We start from the raw sequence: 15,513 nt of genomic DNA, 5'->3' as shown, positions 1-15,513 counted from the left end.
ACATCTGGAATGTCTAGCAGTCTTGTAGTCTATCAAATTGGCATTGTAACTAGAGTTCAAGAAAATTATCATTGAAATAGACTATCAGGCGTTAGTCAAAGCAATCAAGGAAAAAAAACTAATATACCATGGGAGTTAAAAGGAATAATTGAACATATACATATTTATTTTCTTTTAGTTTCGTTTGAGAGTTGGTCATGTTCGCACACAAATAGACTAGCTAATAAATGTACCGATGAATTACCTAAATATGCTTGTAAAGAAGGTATCTCTAGTACATGAATTAGAGATCCTCTTACATTCTTGTTAAACTTTATTCAGCACGATGATAACTAATTAATCTATCTTTCGATTACATTAAAAAAACTGTTGCTAGTGACAATGATCCAAGATCCTTTTATTTATATCCCGAGTACTCAATACGTATTTTTCGGTACAGACTGTACCTATGTCGTATCATACCTACCGATGCACGGATACGGCATGATACCAACGAATCATGTCGAATATAAAAAAGATATAAACGTTAAGGCATGCTTTAATTTATATACCAGCCTGAATTTTTATTTTATTTTATTGGTCGACCCTTTGTCATCACTCGTACACGTTCATGCCAATGTAGTTGATCTTGGATCTCGGTCCTTCTCGATTGGAACCGAGACACTGAGTCAACTTTATCTCGGTGAAATATCACTCTTTTTATTTTTATATTTAGGTTATACCCTTTATATGTATGCCATGCATTTTGCACACTATACATAAGTTAAATGAACTTATATAGAGTAAAGAAACAATGACAATTTTTTAGAAAAATAAAAATAATAACTTTTTTTCTTCTTTTTAGGTTGGATTTGATTTTATTACTAAATTTTCACGTGTAAAACTTGTATCGGCGAGATCCCGACCGTATCTCCATGGAATATCTTCGGTCGTCTCGATGGAATATCTGAAATTCAGCTTGGATCGGTTTTGATACTCTTGAACCAATCATTTAACATTCATGTTGGAGTAGATATACATACGAAGAAAATGATAGTTATGGAATTAGGAACGAAAGTAAAGACGTGCTAAATGATCATTTGAGATAACATAATTTTGTAGGTACTCAAGATCAAAATTACAGTACTAGACGATATGATCCTTATATATTTTACAGCGTAACCTTAATATTCGAGATGATACATACTCCTAGTATTCATGTGATAAATATAATTTCAGAAATAGCTTTTTCGTATCAGTCAGTTTATTATATTATCCAACTCTAATAGTCAAGATTACGCGCAATCCTAATATCCATGTAATAGATATAATACGAGATATAATTCAATCAGTATCGATATGTATCGTCAATACCACCGTATCATATCTTTATCTGAGAGGATTTACACGATACGATATACTCTCTCTGTTTCAAAATAATAGGCAGGTTTGTGTATAACCTCTATCCAATTATTTTAAAGTAGTATCAAGACCAATACCTAATACCACGGAGCATGGTATAACTAGATTTCTTAGTGCTTCAAAAACACACACAAAAAAAAAAATCTTAGTAACTAAAGTAACAGTAACACATAGTTAACTGGAATATATATACGCCAGTTGCCGGAAAGATGATCAGATCATCGGCCTTACTACCGGTTGTACCAACAAAAAATCATTCAATTTTCTTTGTACTGATGGAAAGGTCAAGATAGGCATTCTGCAAGTCATGAACAGAGTGTGGTCACTTTCAAATTTCAAACCTTGAGGAGGTGGAGGTCTGATGCTCTTCCGGACGCTTATCCAATCACAAGCTACATCCATCAACGGCTGTTAGCAATTAACCCGAAGTTTTGAATTGCCGCGCTTGATGTCAAAATGATGCGAACCTTAGGTTCGGAGTACCCAAACCAACTGTCTTAACTCCAAACCTTCTCTCTCTGTTTTAATATCACCACCATTACTTCAAAATCACTAAAAAAACAAATATCTTCTCTGTAACACTTTTCAAAACCCTAAGTTTCAAATGATCCTGAAGAAAATCTCTTTCTTCTTTGTTTATGTTATGATCTAAAAGAAGCTTTTATTTTAGTAGTGTTGGCTCAGATTTCATCTCCGTTGTGTTTGTTTCATTGTTTAAGAGCTTCATTTGAATGAAGTGCTCTGTTATTGTTACTGTTGAAGAAGAAGGTTAATATTCTCAAAGTAGACATTTTTCTTTCTGGGTTTTCCTCCATTGGTTCATTTTCTCTATACCAGCTGCAGAAGAGAAACCACTGGTATGAATCTTGTGATGTGTTCTTTTTTTTTTTTTTGAATATTAGTAGAAAATATAATAATAAATCCTTTTTCATTTCTATTGAGTTAGAATCAAAGATTTCTCGTGATTATAAACACCAACCAAGGATTCTTGGCTCAAATACTCTGACCGAGAACTTTCTTTACCTGTAACTTTCATGTGTCAAACACTTGTTTCTTTAGTCAGATTTATTTTTTTGGAATTACATAATTTTTTTAAAATGACTCTTTTTCTAAATTTTTATGAAGTCTCGTGAACAATAAATGCAAAACCCATTTTCTATACGGAAATAAGATGAGCATTCAAAGCTAATTATGGCAGTAATTACAACTTGCAGAATCCAAAGGAAGAAGATGAAGAGCTAGGAAAAAAAGGGAGAAACGCTTGAGGAGGAAAAATATTGTATTTTTTTGAAGAGTTTGAAGGAATTTATATTGAAGAATAGCATCTAATCTCTATGTCGATTACTACAACAGAAGAACAATCTGTGAGAGAATTAGATCCATTGTTGAAGGATTTAAGTGAAAGGAAACATGATTTCAGAAGAAATGTTGCCAAATTAGCATCTGAACTTAAAGATGTTAGAAATAAACTTGCTTTGAAAGAAGGATCTTTTGTTAGAGAAGCCTTAAGTAGACAGGTATGGTGCAATTTTCATTTCTTGATCCAAAAGAAGTTCCTTTTGTTAAAATTTGAAGTATGGATTTGAGACAATAAATTAGGGCTTGTGCAGAAAGCGGAGACAAAGGCAAGGAGTTTGGAGGACGAGATTACCAAATTACAGAAGAACTTGGAAGAAAGTAATGGGCAGTTGCAGAATTCAACATCCACAGCTCAACAGGTCAGAACCAACATCAAAGTTTTTTCATTTTTTTGGTCTAGATCTTTCGATTTAGGGTTTCCTTTGGTTGATTATTTTTGTTCATACTTGGCATCTGGATTCTAGATCTCATCATAAAGTTGTTTAATTTGAAATTTTATTTTTGGAATCATGTTCTTTTTGTTCATACTTGTTAGAAATTAGAATATTTGGTGGAGCCATAGAAAGATTGTTTGTAGTATTATTTATGAGGTGTTAGAAAAATGTCAATTAGTGATAATTTGTTTGTTGTTACTACTATAAACAATGCTTTTTTAGTTTCAGGTATATGGTTTTGTTAGTTGTCTTATTCTCTCATGTGAATAATTCAAGTTTGTTATTTCCCTTGTGACCATCATATTCACCAAACTTTGTGTAATCAGCATAGCCACATATTAAGTCGCAACAGCTAGATAGAACTAGAATCGCCTTGGTTCCACCTGATTAACTAACTTTGTGTTTATTCCGTGTGCTACACATATTTCCTCGATGGGTTCATGTATCCAATACGACAAGTCTTTTTCAAATTATGGTTAGGCTCAGCATAAGTATGGTTTGACTCTTACATTAATGATAATATATCTGAGAAATGTCTGTGCTAACTCATGTTGATTTACTAATCTACCAAAATAGATAAATGTGGATCACATAGTAGTAACTGCAGCTGATGTATGTTGGTAGTTTTATTTAATTCCACATCATGAGAAGTGGACCACAGAAACCTTTGTTGCTTGTGTGTATGGGTAAGTCTACTTTAGCATTTTATCAGTGTGACTTGTTTCGCAAATTTTTGATAATTTGGATGGTAAACCCACTTGGTATACTAGTACAGTACTTGTCATCATAATCGTAAACACATGTTATCTTCTGCTGTAGATTTACACTCATCTGTCTTGTCTACTTTCTTATTAATTGTTCTTTTTTTTTCTAATTCAAACTTTCTTAAAAATTATTCATTTTGTGCAATGTAGTACCTCAAAGACTTGGCTGATTTAAGGATGCAGCTCTCAGATACTCGAGCAACAGCAGATGCAAGTGCTGCTGCTGCTGAATCAGCTCAGCTTCAATGTGTTAATCTATTAAAAGAATTAGATGAGAAAAACAATATAATCAAAGACCATGAGGATCACGTCCGTAGGCTGGGAGAGCAACTGGATCATCTACAGAAAGACCTTCAGACAAGGGAGGTTTCGCAGAACCAACTTAAAAGTGAAGTATTGAGAATTGAGCAAGAAATTATGCAAGCAGTTGCAAAAGCTGGAGCTAGCAAGGAGTGCGAGCTAAGAAAAATACTTGATGAGGTGTCGCCCAAGAACATTGAGAAGCTTAATAAGCTTATAGCTGCGAAGGATGAAGAGATAGTGAAACTGAAAGATGAGATGAGGGTTATGACTGCTCATTGGAAGCTAAAAACTAGAGAACTGGAAGCACAGGTATATGTCCTTTTCAACACTATCTAAAACTTACATTCTATCTGAGTTTATACTTCACTCTAAAGCTTCCATCCATGCTTAATTATGAATTGTATGTTCTGTGATACAGTTGGAGAAACATCGGAGAGCTGATCAAGATCTGAAAAAGAGGGTACTGAAGTTGGAATTCTGTCTTCAGGAAGCTCGAGCACAGACTCGGAAGCTGCAGAGGGTATTAAATCATACTTCTGTGAATTTCTTTTAATAGTGTTGAAAGAAAATGAAGTTCTGTGTTCCTATTATCTTTTCAACTCTATGTTGTTGTGTTTTGGCAGACTGGAGAGAAAAGGGACAAGATTTTGAAGGAACTCAGAGATCAGTTGGCTACAAAGCAACAAGGATTATTTGGAGGTGGTGACAAACAGAATTTCTGGGACAGCTCCGGTTTCAAATTTGTTGCTTCAATGTCGATGTTGATCCTGGTAGTGTTTTCGAAACGGTGAAAGCTTTATCAAGTTAGCGTCATATATGTAAAGGAAATTAGGGACCCCAACTGTTATCTTTTAGTGTAGGATTAAGAAGTTTAGTGTAGAGGTAGAGCCTCAGTTGATTGTGTAAAAAAAAGGGCAGTAGTAGTACGTAGTAGCCATTAGGATCGATTTTTTTATATTTTTTTTACTAAGTTAGTAGGATACTAGGATCTATCTCTGGTTGTGTAATCAACATCAGCTCTAGAACCTGTTTCCGGGAAATTTAGATTTTAGTTTTTAGCACTACCGCAGACGAAATATATCTAAGTCGTTGGTAATGTGTACCTCCAGATTTTAAGAAGAATTTTTGTTTCATTTCTTGTTCGTAAAACACTTTCATCACTTGCTTGTATAGTTACAAGTTCAAATGACATGCACTGTTTCGTAGGGAATGCTAGTCAGTATTCTTGAGCAGGTTGTTTTTATGCCTGATCAAGGCAACTGAAAACTAACTTCCTTCAAGAAAATATCACTTACTTGCTGTCAGAAAAACAATCGAAAGCACCATTGCAACCTTTGATGTATCACAACATGATCTTTTGAGTGCATCATCATTCCTTCCCATAAGAGTCCACACTAAGCCAACCCCACAAGCATGCCTATTGGAGGGTCACCTTGCATTTTGCAAGGTTCATTAAATTGGCCGCTGACCAGACTGAGCAACCCATTTGATGAAACCACAACTTGGGAATAAAGGATTGAATTCATTCAGGACCTGATTAGTTAGAGTGATAATAGTGAGAGCATCCAATCTGCATTTAGTTCAAAACTTATATGGATATAGTGCAAGATATATATACACGATGAGTTAGAATACAGCGATACGTCTATCTATTTCATAGAGATATTAAAGTGAGGCAAAGGATATGACACTGCATATGTAATATATCCAACGCCTTACTGCTCACCCTAAGCTAGCTTCAAAGAGAACAATCTGAAAATCTCATCTACCCTGGCCGCTCCTTCAAAAGAGTATTAGTTTACTACGCTAACAAAAGTTTACCAATGACAAAGGATGTCGCTAGTGTAATCAGAGTACTTAGCGGCTGTAACCCAGATGCTACCGAAGGCGCTAACGTGTTATCTCCTGGAGGGGGTTGAGATCCAAACATGTTTGTCATAGGTGAGGTAGGATAACTTGAATTTAATGCCGTTGGAGGTGTATCATAACTGCAAATAAAAGATGTCAGATAATGAAGCTCATTAGTAACACAACCCTTAAACTAACATAGTCATGGCTGAAAAACTTGTATAACTCCATGACCAACTCTCTTACCTTGTTCCTCCTCCTACCCCTCCATCTGGTGTAAATGTTGATGGGGGTGACGTTGATGCTGGCATAGGTACTGGTACTGGTGTCGCTGTTGAGATTGGTATTGGTGAAGGCGTCGATACTGGTATTGGTGTTGGTGTTGATGATGGTAATGAGGATGTGGATGATTGAAATACACAAGATCCGGTACCTAAGAAGAAATTCAAGAGAATATGTAATTTCCATTAGCTATCATGGAGCCAATTAGAAAATAAAGATTCACAGCTGACAAGTTGTCAGCAAAGAAATTTGTTTAAGAAGCTAAAAACAGGATGAATTAATCTGTATAAGCTTTTAAATATCTTACTTGGGTTGGCATTAACAAGCATCGCAGCACCTCCAAAATCACAGCTAGTAGGTACTGGATTCTTCTGATAGTAGCTGTTAAACGCATATGAAGCATGACTCTGAAGTGTATTTGGGTTATAGCAGTTTCCGGAGGATTGGATTGCTGAGCAAGCTGTGGGATTAATCCCACATGCATAATCAAGTGCAGCTTGAAGTGTACTCACTGGAGCTCCAGTCTTTGCTACACACCAACTCTGTCCTGAAATAGGATTTGTAGGTGGATTATTTGTCACTGGAGTTGTTGTCACAGGAGATGTCACTGGATTTGTCGTCACAGGAGTTGTAACTGGATTTGTTACTGGAACATTGACTGGAGGTGGTAATGGATTAGTTATAGGGTTGTCCATAGGTGGTGTGACTGGAACTGTGACAGGTGTTGTAATCCCTGGAACCAATGGATTCGTAGCGGGTACAGTAATGGGTGTGGTGACTGGATTTATAGGAGTCATAGTGGGCAATGGATTTGTTGATGGGACTGGAACTGGGATGGCAGTAGGATTCGTCGGCATTACGGTAACAGGATTTGTAGAAGGCACTGTAACAATTGTTGGTGTAGTTGGGTTCACAGTAGGAAAGGTAATAGGTGTAAAAGGAGTGATGTCTGTGATGTCTTCATGTAAAAGGAGTTCTCTATGGGAAGAATGAAATATCTGTTCCTCTTCTCTATTGAGCTCATTTTGCTTAAACTCTTCAATGGGATGAATTTCGGCAAAAAGTCCCGAAACTTTATCTTTGATATGAGAATGACTTCCTAAAGATTTCATCACCTTCTCAGAGAATTCAGCCACTTCTATATCACTTGGAATAACTGAGCTCTTAATGTTCAAAACCATAGAAACATCTTTTCCATGAATAACATTAGCTGCACAAAGAGCTGATTTGGTCACCAATCCAATGAACTGATCTCCCATACTGAGTTCTCCACCAACAACTATTTCCACCATAACAAATGATCTATATTTCTGAATCAATCTCAAGACCCTACCCAACTCTCTTTTATACTGTTTGCGTAGTTTCTCCAAAACCGAAAGCTGGAACACTACAGATACCTTCACTTTCTTTTCAAGTTTCAAACACTTAAGTGCTGAATTCAATGAATTCAAAGTGGGTATAAGCAGAGACAAGCGTTTCTGTTCTACCAAGTTGGTACTACTAGTACTCACCATAATACTAGTGATGTTTAAGTTTGGGTGAAAGTGGGTGTTTAGCCATGAAATAGCTAAATCTTTGGATATTGCTTGATTCTCAAACACACTAAGGTTGATGTAAAGATCAATAGGGATTCTAGTGTTAAGTAATGCATTAAAATTCTTAGGTTCTGCAACAAACACCCTAATCTGAGATGGAGACACCTTGTTTTGTTTCAGGAAGGATAATGTTGTTGCAGCAGGTAATGCAGATTTACTGTTTCTCCTAGCATCAATGGAGAAACCCACAAGTGTTCCTGAAAATATTTGATACCTTTATCAAGATCCAAAGCTAGCTCCTCAAAAAAGAAGACATACTTAAGATTCACAAAATATTCTTAGGACTACAAAAGTAAAAAAATAAAAATAAAAATGAAACATAAACCAAAACTAAAACATGGGTTTTATTGCATTTCACTTAATGTGAAAGTGTAAAAGAAAAGATTTCAAGCTCTACTTACCAGAAGAAGATACTAAGCAACAAGAGATGAAGAACAACAAGAAGCAGCAGCAGTATGATAAGCTGAGGTTAATGCACCCCATTGCCATAAAAATTGAGATTTTTTTTTTGTTATTTTGAGGGTTAGAAGAAACTCTAACTGGAATTTTTATGTGATTTCTCTGGCAAAAATAGTTTAAAAATCATTCCATAAAGCAAACAGTGGTTTCAGACAGATAGGGAGGTGAAGGGAAAAAAAAAAAGCATCACTGAAAAAAGTAAGGGTGTGTAGGAAAAAAAAGGTGGTTTTGTTGGGATAACAAATAAAAGTTATTTACTTTGAGATGAAGGGTAAGGATTGATTTTGTTTATGTTCTTACTTTCCTCATTAAAGGGGCATAAGTACTAAGAATCAAACAACATTGCTTTTCTCTTCCAGTTGATGAGTTGATACTTGATACTCTTTTCTTTTATCTTTACAAATGTTTAGATGAAGATATAAAGTACTAGCATTTAGCAATAGTTGGGACATGGACAAAGAAGCACAGGAAACAGTGGGTGTCATGTACAGTTACAGTGAGCAGGCACAGGCACACATGGGCTCATATAAAAAATTATGCAAATGTTGATTACATTTATTCATTCTAGTATTCTACACAGCTATAAATGCACACAAGACATTCTTCCAAGTAGATTTACGCGAACCAATAGGTTAAATAAGCATTTTTCCTGCTTTCAGTATGGGTTTGTTGATCTTGATCCTTACAAAACCAGGTGCTTAAGTTTAGATTTTGCAAAACATGCTGACCTCCTCTTCAGCTACAGACATAAACTATCTAAAGGGATGTATCCCGGATTGTATTTCAAGATGCTAATTGTATGTTGCGTTTGCCCTGCCTGTACACCCATAAACTAGATTTGTAGTTTGTCTTTGTTGTGGTGGTCAAAAGAAGTCCTAAATGTTAAGCTGCAAGTAGGTTTAACTTCTGACTACTTGCATCACGTAGAGTCGCTAAAAAGCCTGAATTAAGGCAGTGGGTATAATGTTTTTTGCATGTTATGGATATACTAGTCTATTCAAGGCTTCCTCTGTAGGACTTGTCATTGGCGACACAATATCTAGAATTCCAAAAGCCCAAAAATGTATCAAAAGCATCTTTGTCTGACTAGATTTTCCAGCCAAGAGAAATAGAAAGATGGCACCCATGTGATAAGGTTTTAAGGGGGGTATAAATAAGCACTTTTCGGCAATCAACTTGAACATGTCTCTCATTGAGAAAAAAGAAACGCTAGTAGTTATCTTAGATATGGTTTTCAAATTTCAATCAACTTTACAACCTTTGCGATTTGTCTTTGTGATGACAACTTTTAGACTTGTGAACATACTTTGAATATCTTAATTTTAGAGGGCTAGTGCCTTTAACTTTCTTGGGATTAGCTCATTACAAACAATTAAAATACGAACAAGATGTGCAAGATATACCATGTGAGAGAGCCCATGTTTGCTACAACATTAACCAATTTACTACAACATTAACCAAAATTTCAAAAACTTTACTCTAACTGCATGTTAGCATATCAGTTACATGGGTTACATTGATAGTTTTGTTAGTTAGTTAGTTGTGTCTACAAATCATATAGTCTTTGTTGAGGGGCGTTCATGTTGACCGAGTCTCTTTTTTTTTTTCTACGCTACATAAACGTTTTGTGTATCTCCCTTTTGATCTTAATCAAAAAAGATAATCAGAGCCTTGTCCACCGACTTATAGCTTTTGACATGGTATCAAAGCAATCTTTGATTTCCAAACCCTAAATCCATTAAATTTTTTCGATCTTTGTTCATTTCTTTAAAACAATTTTAAGTTTTTCTCTCGTTTCTTCAAGATCCCCTTCTTCAAATCCATCAAAACTCAGTATTTCTCATCCAACAAAACTTAATTCTACAATTTTTTTTGTCATGGAAGTCTCAGATTGCTTTATTTTTAAGAAGTTTTGATTTGTACAAATATGTGGATGGATCTATACTTACTTGAACCTGCTGAACTTGTTCGAGATTCAACAACACATGTTCCAATTAACAATCCACCTTACTTACGGTGGATTCAACAAAATTACCTCCTTCTTTCATGCCTTTCCCGTGCGTATCGGATGAAACTATTTTTTATGTTCTTGGTCATACCACATCTCTGAATGTATGGCGAACTTTAGAGAATAATTACAATTCTACACTAAAATTCTCGTCTAATGCAGTTAAAGAATGACCTACAACACCTAAAGAAGGGATCCGAATCAATGCAAGCTTATTTTAGTCGTGCTAAATCTATTGCTCATCATCTTGCTCAAGTAAGTATGCTTGTTCTTCATGAAGATATTGTTTTTCATATCCTGAATGGCTTGCCTTCTGAATTCAATGTATTTCGAACCTCTATTATAGTTGCAGGAAATCCCACAACTAACATCTAAGTAAATACTCAAGATGAATCTAAGACATTGTGAGAAAAACACTAAATCATTTTATTAAAAGATAGAACAAATACAATATGTATGTATGAAAACCCTAACTTGGTGTTGATGGTGGTTTTTAGCTTAGGGTTAAAATCGTAAAAACTTGCATCTGACGTCACTCTGCAAGGAAACAGTACGGTGAGTGCTAACCCCTCCACCAGCATATTTATTGAGCCATTCAATATATTTACATGAAATTTATCCAGACTGGAGAATGTAGCAACCATCCCAAACACTCTGTAAATTTCGGCATCTCTCCAATACAAGACTCACTGAGTACTTTCCTGTGCTATGTTCCCCGACAGAACCCTTAATATCGGTACGGCATGATGGATTTATGTTCACTCGCAGCGGAGTATCATGAACCTCCAAGTACCAAAGTGAAGGCCATCGCACGAAATGCTCAGACGGAAGGCACACAACATTCTGTAGATAAGGATTTTTGTGGCAGCATACAAAATCCAGCCAGTTATTGTGATAACTCACAAAAAACTCATAAACCCGACTAATTTGTAAAATCAGGGTTTCGCGCCCCGCGCAATACACTAGACCCCGTTGGTCGAAAAACTACGCTTAGCCAAACTAGGCGATTAAATCCGCCACATCGCATTGGCAGTGTGGCCACGCCCTAGCTTGTCGACCCCATTTCCCATCGACCAATCAGGTAGCTTTAAATCCGCCACATCGCACTGGAAGTGTGGCCACGCCCTAGATTGCCGGCCCCACTTCCCATCGACCAATCAAGTCGCTTTAAATCCGCCACAACGCACTGGAAGTGTGGCCACGCCCTAGCTTTCCGGCCCCACTTCCCGTCGACCAACCAGGTCGCTCTAAACCCGCCACACTCACACAGAAGTGTATCCACGCCCATGCTTGGCCGGCCCTCTTACATTAACCAATCAGGTTGCTTCAAACTCGCCACAACGTTGAAAAAGTGGAAACCACGCCAGATGGTCGCAAAGCCAATTGGCTTCCCAAAAACCGCGCCAAACAAGCATGCCAGACGTACATGCCAATCGGCATGCCAAACATGCCAAGCAGAATGCCAAACGCGCATGCCAGGCACACATGCCAAACATGCCAAGCAGCATTCCAAACTCGCCAAACGCGCATGCCAGGCGCACATGCCAATCGGCATTCCTAACTTGCCAAACGTGCATGCCAGGCGCACATGCCAAACGACATGCCATATATGCTAATTAGGGTTTCGGCATGCTAAAACCTAATTTAGAAAAAGTTACCAGGAGCCGACAGAAGGTAGCCATAATCAACGACTATCCTTCCTCACGAGATGCAATCTCAGCCATCCAAGTTCGCCACCGAGATGACAGACTTGTGGCAACTTTCAGGCGACCAACCGCTTAAAACTAATGGCCATGGCTACGCCAGGCGCCACTGGCATGCACGAGCCGTGCCAGCCATGCCGCATTGCCACTGGCGTGCACCAAAAACGCCACTGCGCCATCTTCAGGCGCCAACGTAAGGTAGCCATAATCAACGGCTACCCTTCCTCCTGAGATGCAATCTCAGCCATCCAAGTTCGCCACCGAGTTGTCAGGCTCGTGGAAAGTTTCAGGCGACTATCCAAGACAAGCCTAATAACATCACATGCTATTTTCCTACGACAGGCCTCTCGACTTTAACTTGCCACACGTAGCAAAGTGCTACATGTTTTCCACGAAAACACTCGATACATCAAAACATGTCACAAAATGGGGGATACTCATCAGGGTATTGGTATGGCGGTTTACAACGTGCGGCGTGCAATACGCCCGTTACAAGAAAGTGTCATAAAGCGAGGCGGTTAGTAATGGAAAGAAGTAATGGTGAAACGTATCCTTGCGTTACCCGTTACTCTTTTATTCCAACACTCAACCGTTTCCACTTCCTACGAGACCAGGGTACGTTTTGTTGCGACTTGTATAAATAGGTCTCACCTATTTTCCACCAAAGAACAAGTTTTGGTCAGGAAAACAATACAACATTCAGAAATCACCTAATAGCATTTTTATTCAGCTAAGCAGTCCAATTTTCTGATACAAGTCACAAAACACCCACACTTCCAGAACGACGATTCTGGTCTAAACACTTTCTTCGCTTCCTTCCCTAAGACCAACCCTTCTCCTTCACTTTGTGACCGAAGCAAGTTTGGAATGACCATTTCTTGGTTTAGGCCAGATTTGTACAGATTGATCTCTCGAATCAAAAGTACTCCCATGCAGTACATTGTTTAGGGTTTAGACTCGTTTCTCATCCACACACACGAATTTACCAAAATCAGCAGAAACTGTTTTCACCCACAAACAATTGGCGACCACAGTGGGAGATTAATCTCTCGGTTGCAAAATAAATTTTCAATTTCCATTTCCCAATTTCCAATTCCCAATTTCATTTTTCAATTCCGATCTCAAGATGATAGAACTCAGATCTGGATCAGCAACAAACCCTGTAAACACTAGCGCTGAAATAATCTTCGATGTTAACGTTTCTTCCAATGACATTAATGGGCCACCTGCTAACACCAGCGGTGCGAAATATGTCCCTTCAGGCACTACACCTCTGATCACCAGAGCCAGAGCCACTGCTGCCACCCCCCAATGTTTCTTCAAGTGTGACAGTTTCAACCGTCACCAGAGCCGCTGCTACTCCACCACCAGGAAAAGAGACTGGAGAAGCCAGAATAATCCGACCTCCTCTTACCACTGTTGATTTGATGGAAAGACAAAAGGTTCTCGTAAGACTCAGACAGACATGGCTACAACTCGGAAAGAGATACCTATTTTCCTCAAGACACTAATGGATCGGCCACCACAAGAGTCACGTCAACCCCAGATGTAGCTGACAAGGAATACTTTTAACATCCGGCCCAGGCACTTCAGCAAGACGCGCGTTTATAGATGAAGAGGCTCGCGTTGCTCTTGAACGCCCAGTAGACGGGAATCAGCAATCCAATTTCATCACACGTGAAGATCAGGAACGACTATTCCAAAATCGAGGCACAAAAAATCAGCAACCCTCCTGAGTTCACGAAGACCCTCTTCCCATCAGGAGCTGCATGATTTCTGGGGACTTGGCCCACAAACTTGTGCAGTCCATAATGAAGCATTTGTGTGAGATTTTGTATTTCTCCAAAGCGCAGCGTCAAAACATATTTGCATCCCTCAACCGCACTGTATCAGGAAAACAGCTCTTTCCAGCCAGGGAAGACATTCCCAAACCCCAACCCCTCCTGGAAAGCACGATTGATAGATGAAACTGGGGACTCCTAACCATTGTTCACTTAAAGGAATTCGAGTTTGACAGCGGTGCGGCCTCCGACTTCACCATTGTAACCGTCAAGACACTGAGAGTTGCAAGGGAAAATCAAATGGAAGAAGCGTATTCTTTCCCATGAGGAGAAAAAACACGACTTGCCTACCAGCACTATTTGTATGCCGTCTTCCCATATGCCATATCGTATCAACTCGTTCTTCGAAGTCAAGGGTTAATGGCGCCTTCACTAGAGTTCTCTCCAGAAGCCGCTTCAACATTCTCTCGAGAAACCGCTCCGCTTCCAGAGCCAGAAGCCGCACCGCTTCAACGTTTCGCTCCAGAAGCCGCTTCAACATTCTCTCGAGAAGCCGCTCCGCTTCTAGAGCCATAAGCCGCTCTGCTTCAACGTTTCGCCCCAGAAGCCGCTTCAACATTCTCTCGAGAAGCCGCTACGCTTCTAGAGCCAAAAGCCTCTACGCTTCAACGTTTCGCTCCAGAAGCCGCTTCAACATTCTCTCGAGAAGCTGCCCCGCTTCAATGTTCCGCTCCAGAAACCGCTTCAACGTTCTCTCCAGAAGTCGCCACTCTTCCCTGTCAGGGATCGTTATCACAACCAGCCAAGCTTCATAGTTGTGGCCATTTTTTGATCCATCTCTCCAAAGCTCGTGATCGTGGACAGTTTACTCGCTTATGCATCCAGCCAATCTCTTTGCTTCATGGACGCCCATACAATTCTAGCCAACCTACTTTGTTCCCTCGACAATGTAGTCTCTTCCGATCACTTCCGCTGCCAAGAACTGTTTCCGCTCGTTTGTTGATACCAGCCAGAGCTTCACCATAGCAACAATCACTACAAAGGTAACCCCTACTCCTCCATATTTTAGTTTCACGTGGAAGAAGTAACAAAGTCACCAGTACAAATGCAAGATGGTGATACCTTTATCATGGTCAACTCACCGACCATACAAGATAGAAAAATGTAAACGACTCTTGGGGACTGAGGCTCTACACGGAGTTCCTTCACTGTCAAAGCTCAGAAGACACGGTCAACCAAAAGGTCATTGCCACTATAAGGTCATCTACTCTTCAAGGGTGTAGCATAAGGATATCATCACCTCTCTGTTTAGAAGGCGCCTGCAACACTTTACAAGGCCGTGGCGGATCCAAAGGTTGCTCATAGAAATTAACCTCAGAAACTAAAGATAAGTGCGACTGGGGACTGCTCATCGCAGTCCATCCCGACAACCATAAAAGATTCATGAGATAACTCCAGAGACGCAGCTGAAACATTTTCTTGAAGAAACAGAGAAAGCCATGATTAACAACATAATACTCTCACTTCTACCTATTCGTCGTCCAGAATATTTCGTCCATGCGACGCAATTAAAGTA

At 38.9% G+C, this 15,513-nt stretch overlaps 2 protein-coding genes across 3 annotated transcripts; one reads left to right on the top strand and one right to left on the bottom strand.

Annotated features, from left to right (window-relative positions):
• The first annotated feature begins 1,913 nt into the window (after window positions 1–1,913).
• Window positions 1,914–5,400, top strand: LOC113347023 (nuclear envelope-associated protein 2-like). 2 transcript variants are annotated; one of them, XM_026590596.1, is made up of 6 exons: window positions 1,914–2,258; window positions 2,616–2,918; window positions 3,012–3,119; window positions 4,109–4,570; window positions 4,680–4,781; window positions 4,885–5,400. In XM_026590596.1, the coding sequence occupies exons 2-6, from the start codon at window positions 2,736–2,738 to the stop codon at window positions 5,050–5,052; spliced, it is 1,023 nt and encodes a 340-aa protein (XP_026446381.1). In that variant the 5' UTR covers window positions 1,914–2,258; window positions 2,616–2,735; the 3' UTR covers window positions 5,053–5,400. The 2 variants fall into 2 exon arrangements, with proteins under 2 accessions (XP_026446381.1, XP_026446382.1); XM_026590597.1 differs by lacking the exon at window positions 1,914–2,258 and having other exon boundaries at window positions 2,778–2,918; window positions 3,001–3,119.
• A 402-nt stretch (window positions 5,401–5,802) lies between these two features.
• LOC113347022 (anti-sigma-I factor RsgI2-like) lies at window positions 5,803–8,622 on the bottom strand. The gene is made up of 4 exons (XM_026590595.1): window positions 8,388–8,622; window positions 6,699–8,183; window positions 6,356–6,542; window positions 5,803–6,249 (listed from the first exon to the last, which is right to left on the bottom strand). The coding sequence occupies exons 1-4, from the start codon at window positions 8,473–8,475 to the stop codon at window positions 6,063–6,065; spliced, it is 1,947 nt and encodes a 648-aa protein (XP_026446380.1). The 5' UTR covers window positions 8,476–8,622; the 3' UTR covers window positions 5,803–6,062.
• Window positions 8,623–15,513: the final 6,891 nt, after the last annotated feature.

This window comes from Papaver somniferum, chromosome 2 (assembly GCF_003573695.1).
Source record: "Papaver somniferum cultivar HN1 chromosome 2, ASM357369v1, whole genome shotgun sequence".
NCBI classification, from domain to species: Eukaryota; Viridiplantae; Streptophyta; class Magnoliopsida; order Ranunculales; family Papaveraceae; genus Papaver; species Papaver somniferum.
Note: the sequence above shows the minus strand (reverse complement) of the source record. Positions and strands in the feature narration are given on the sequence as shown.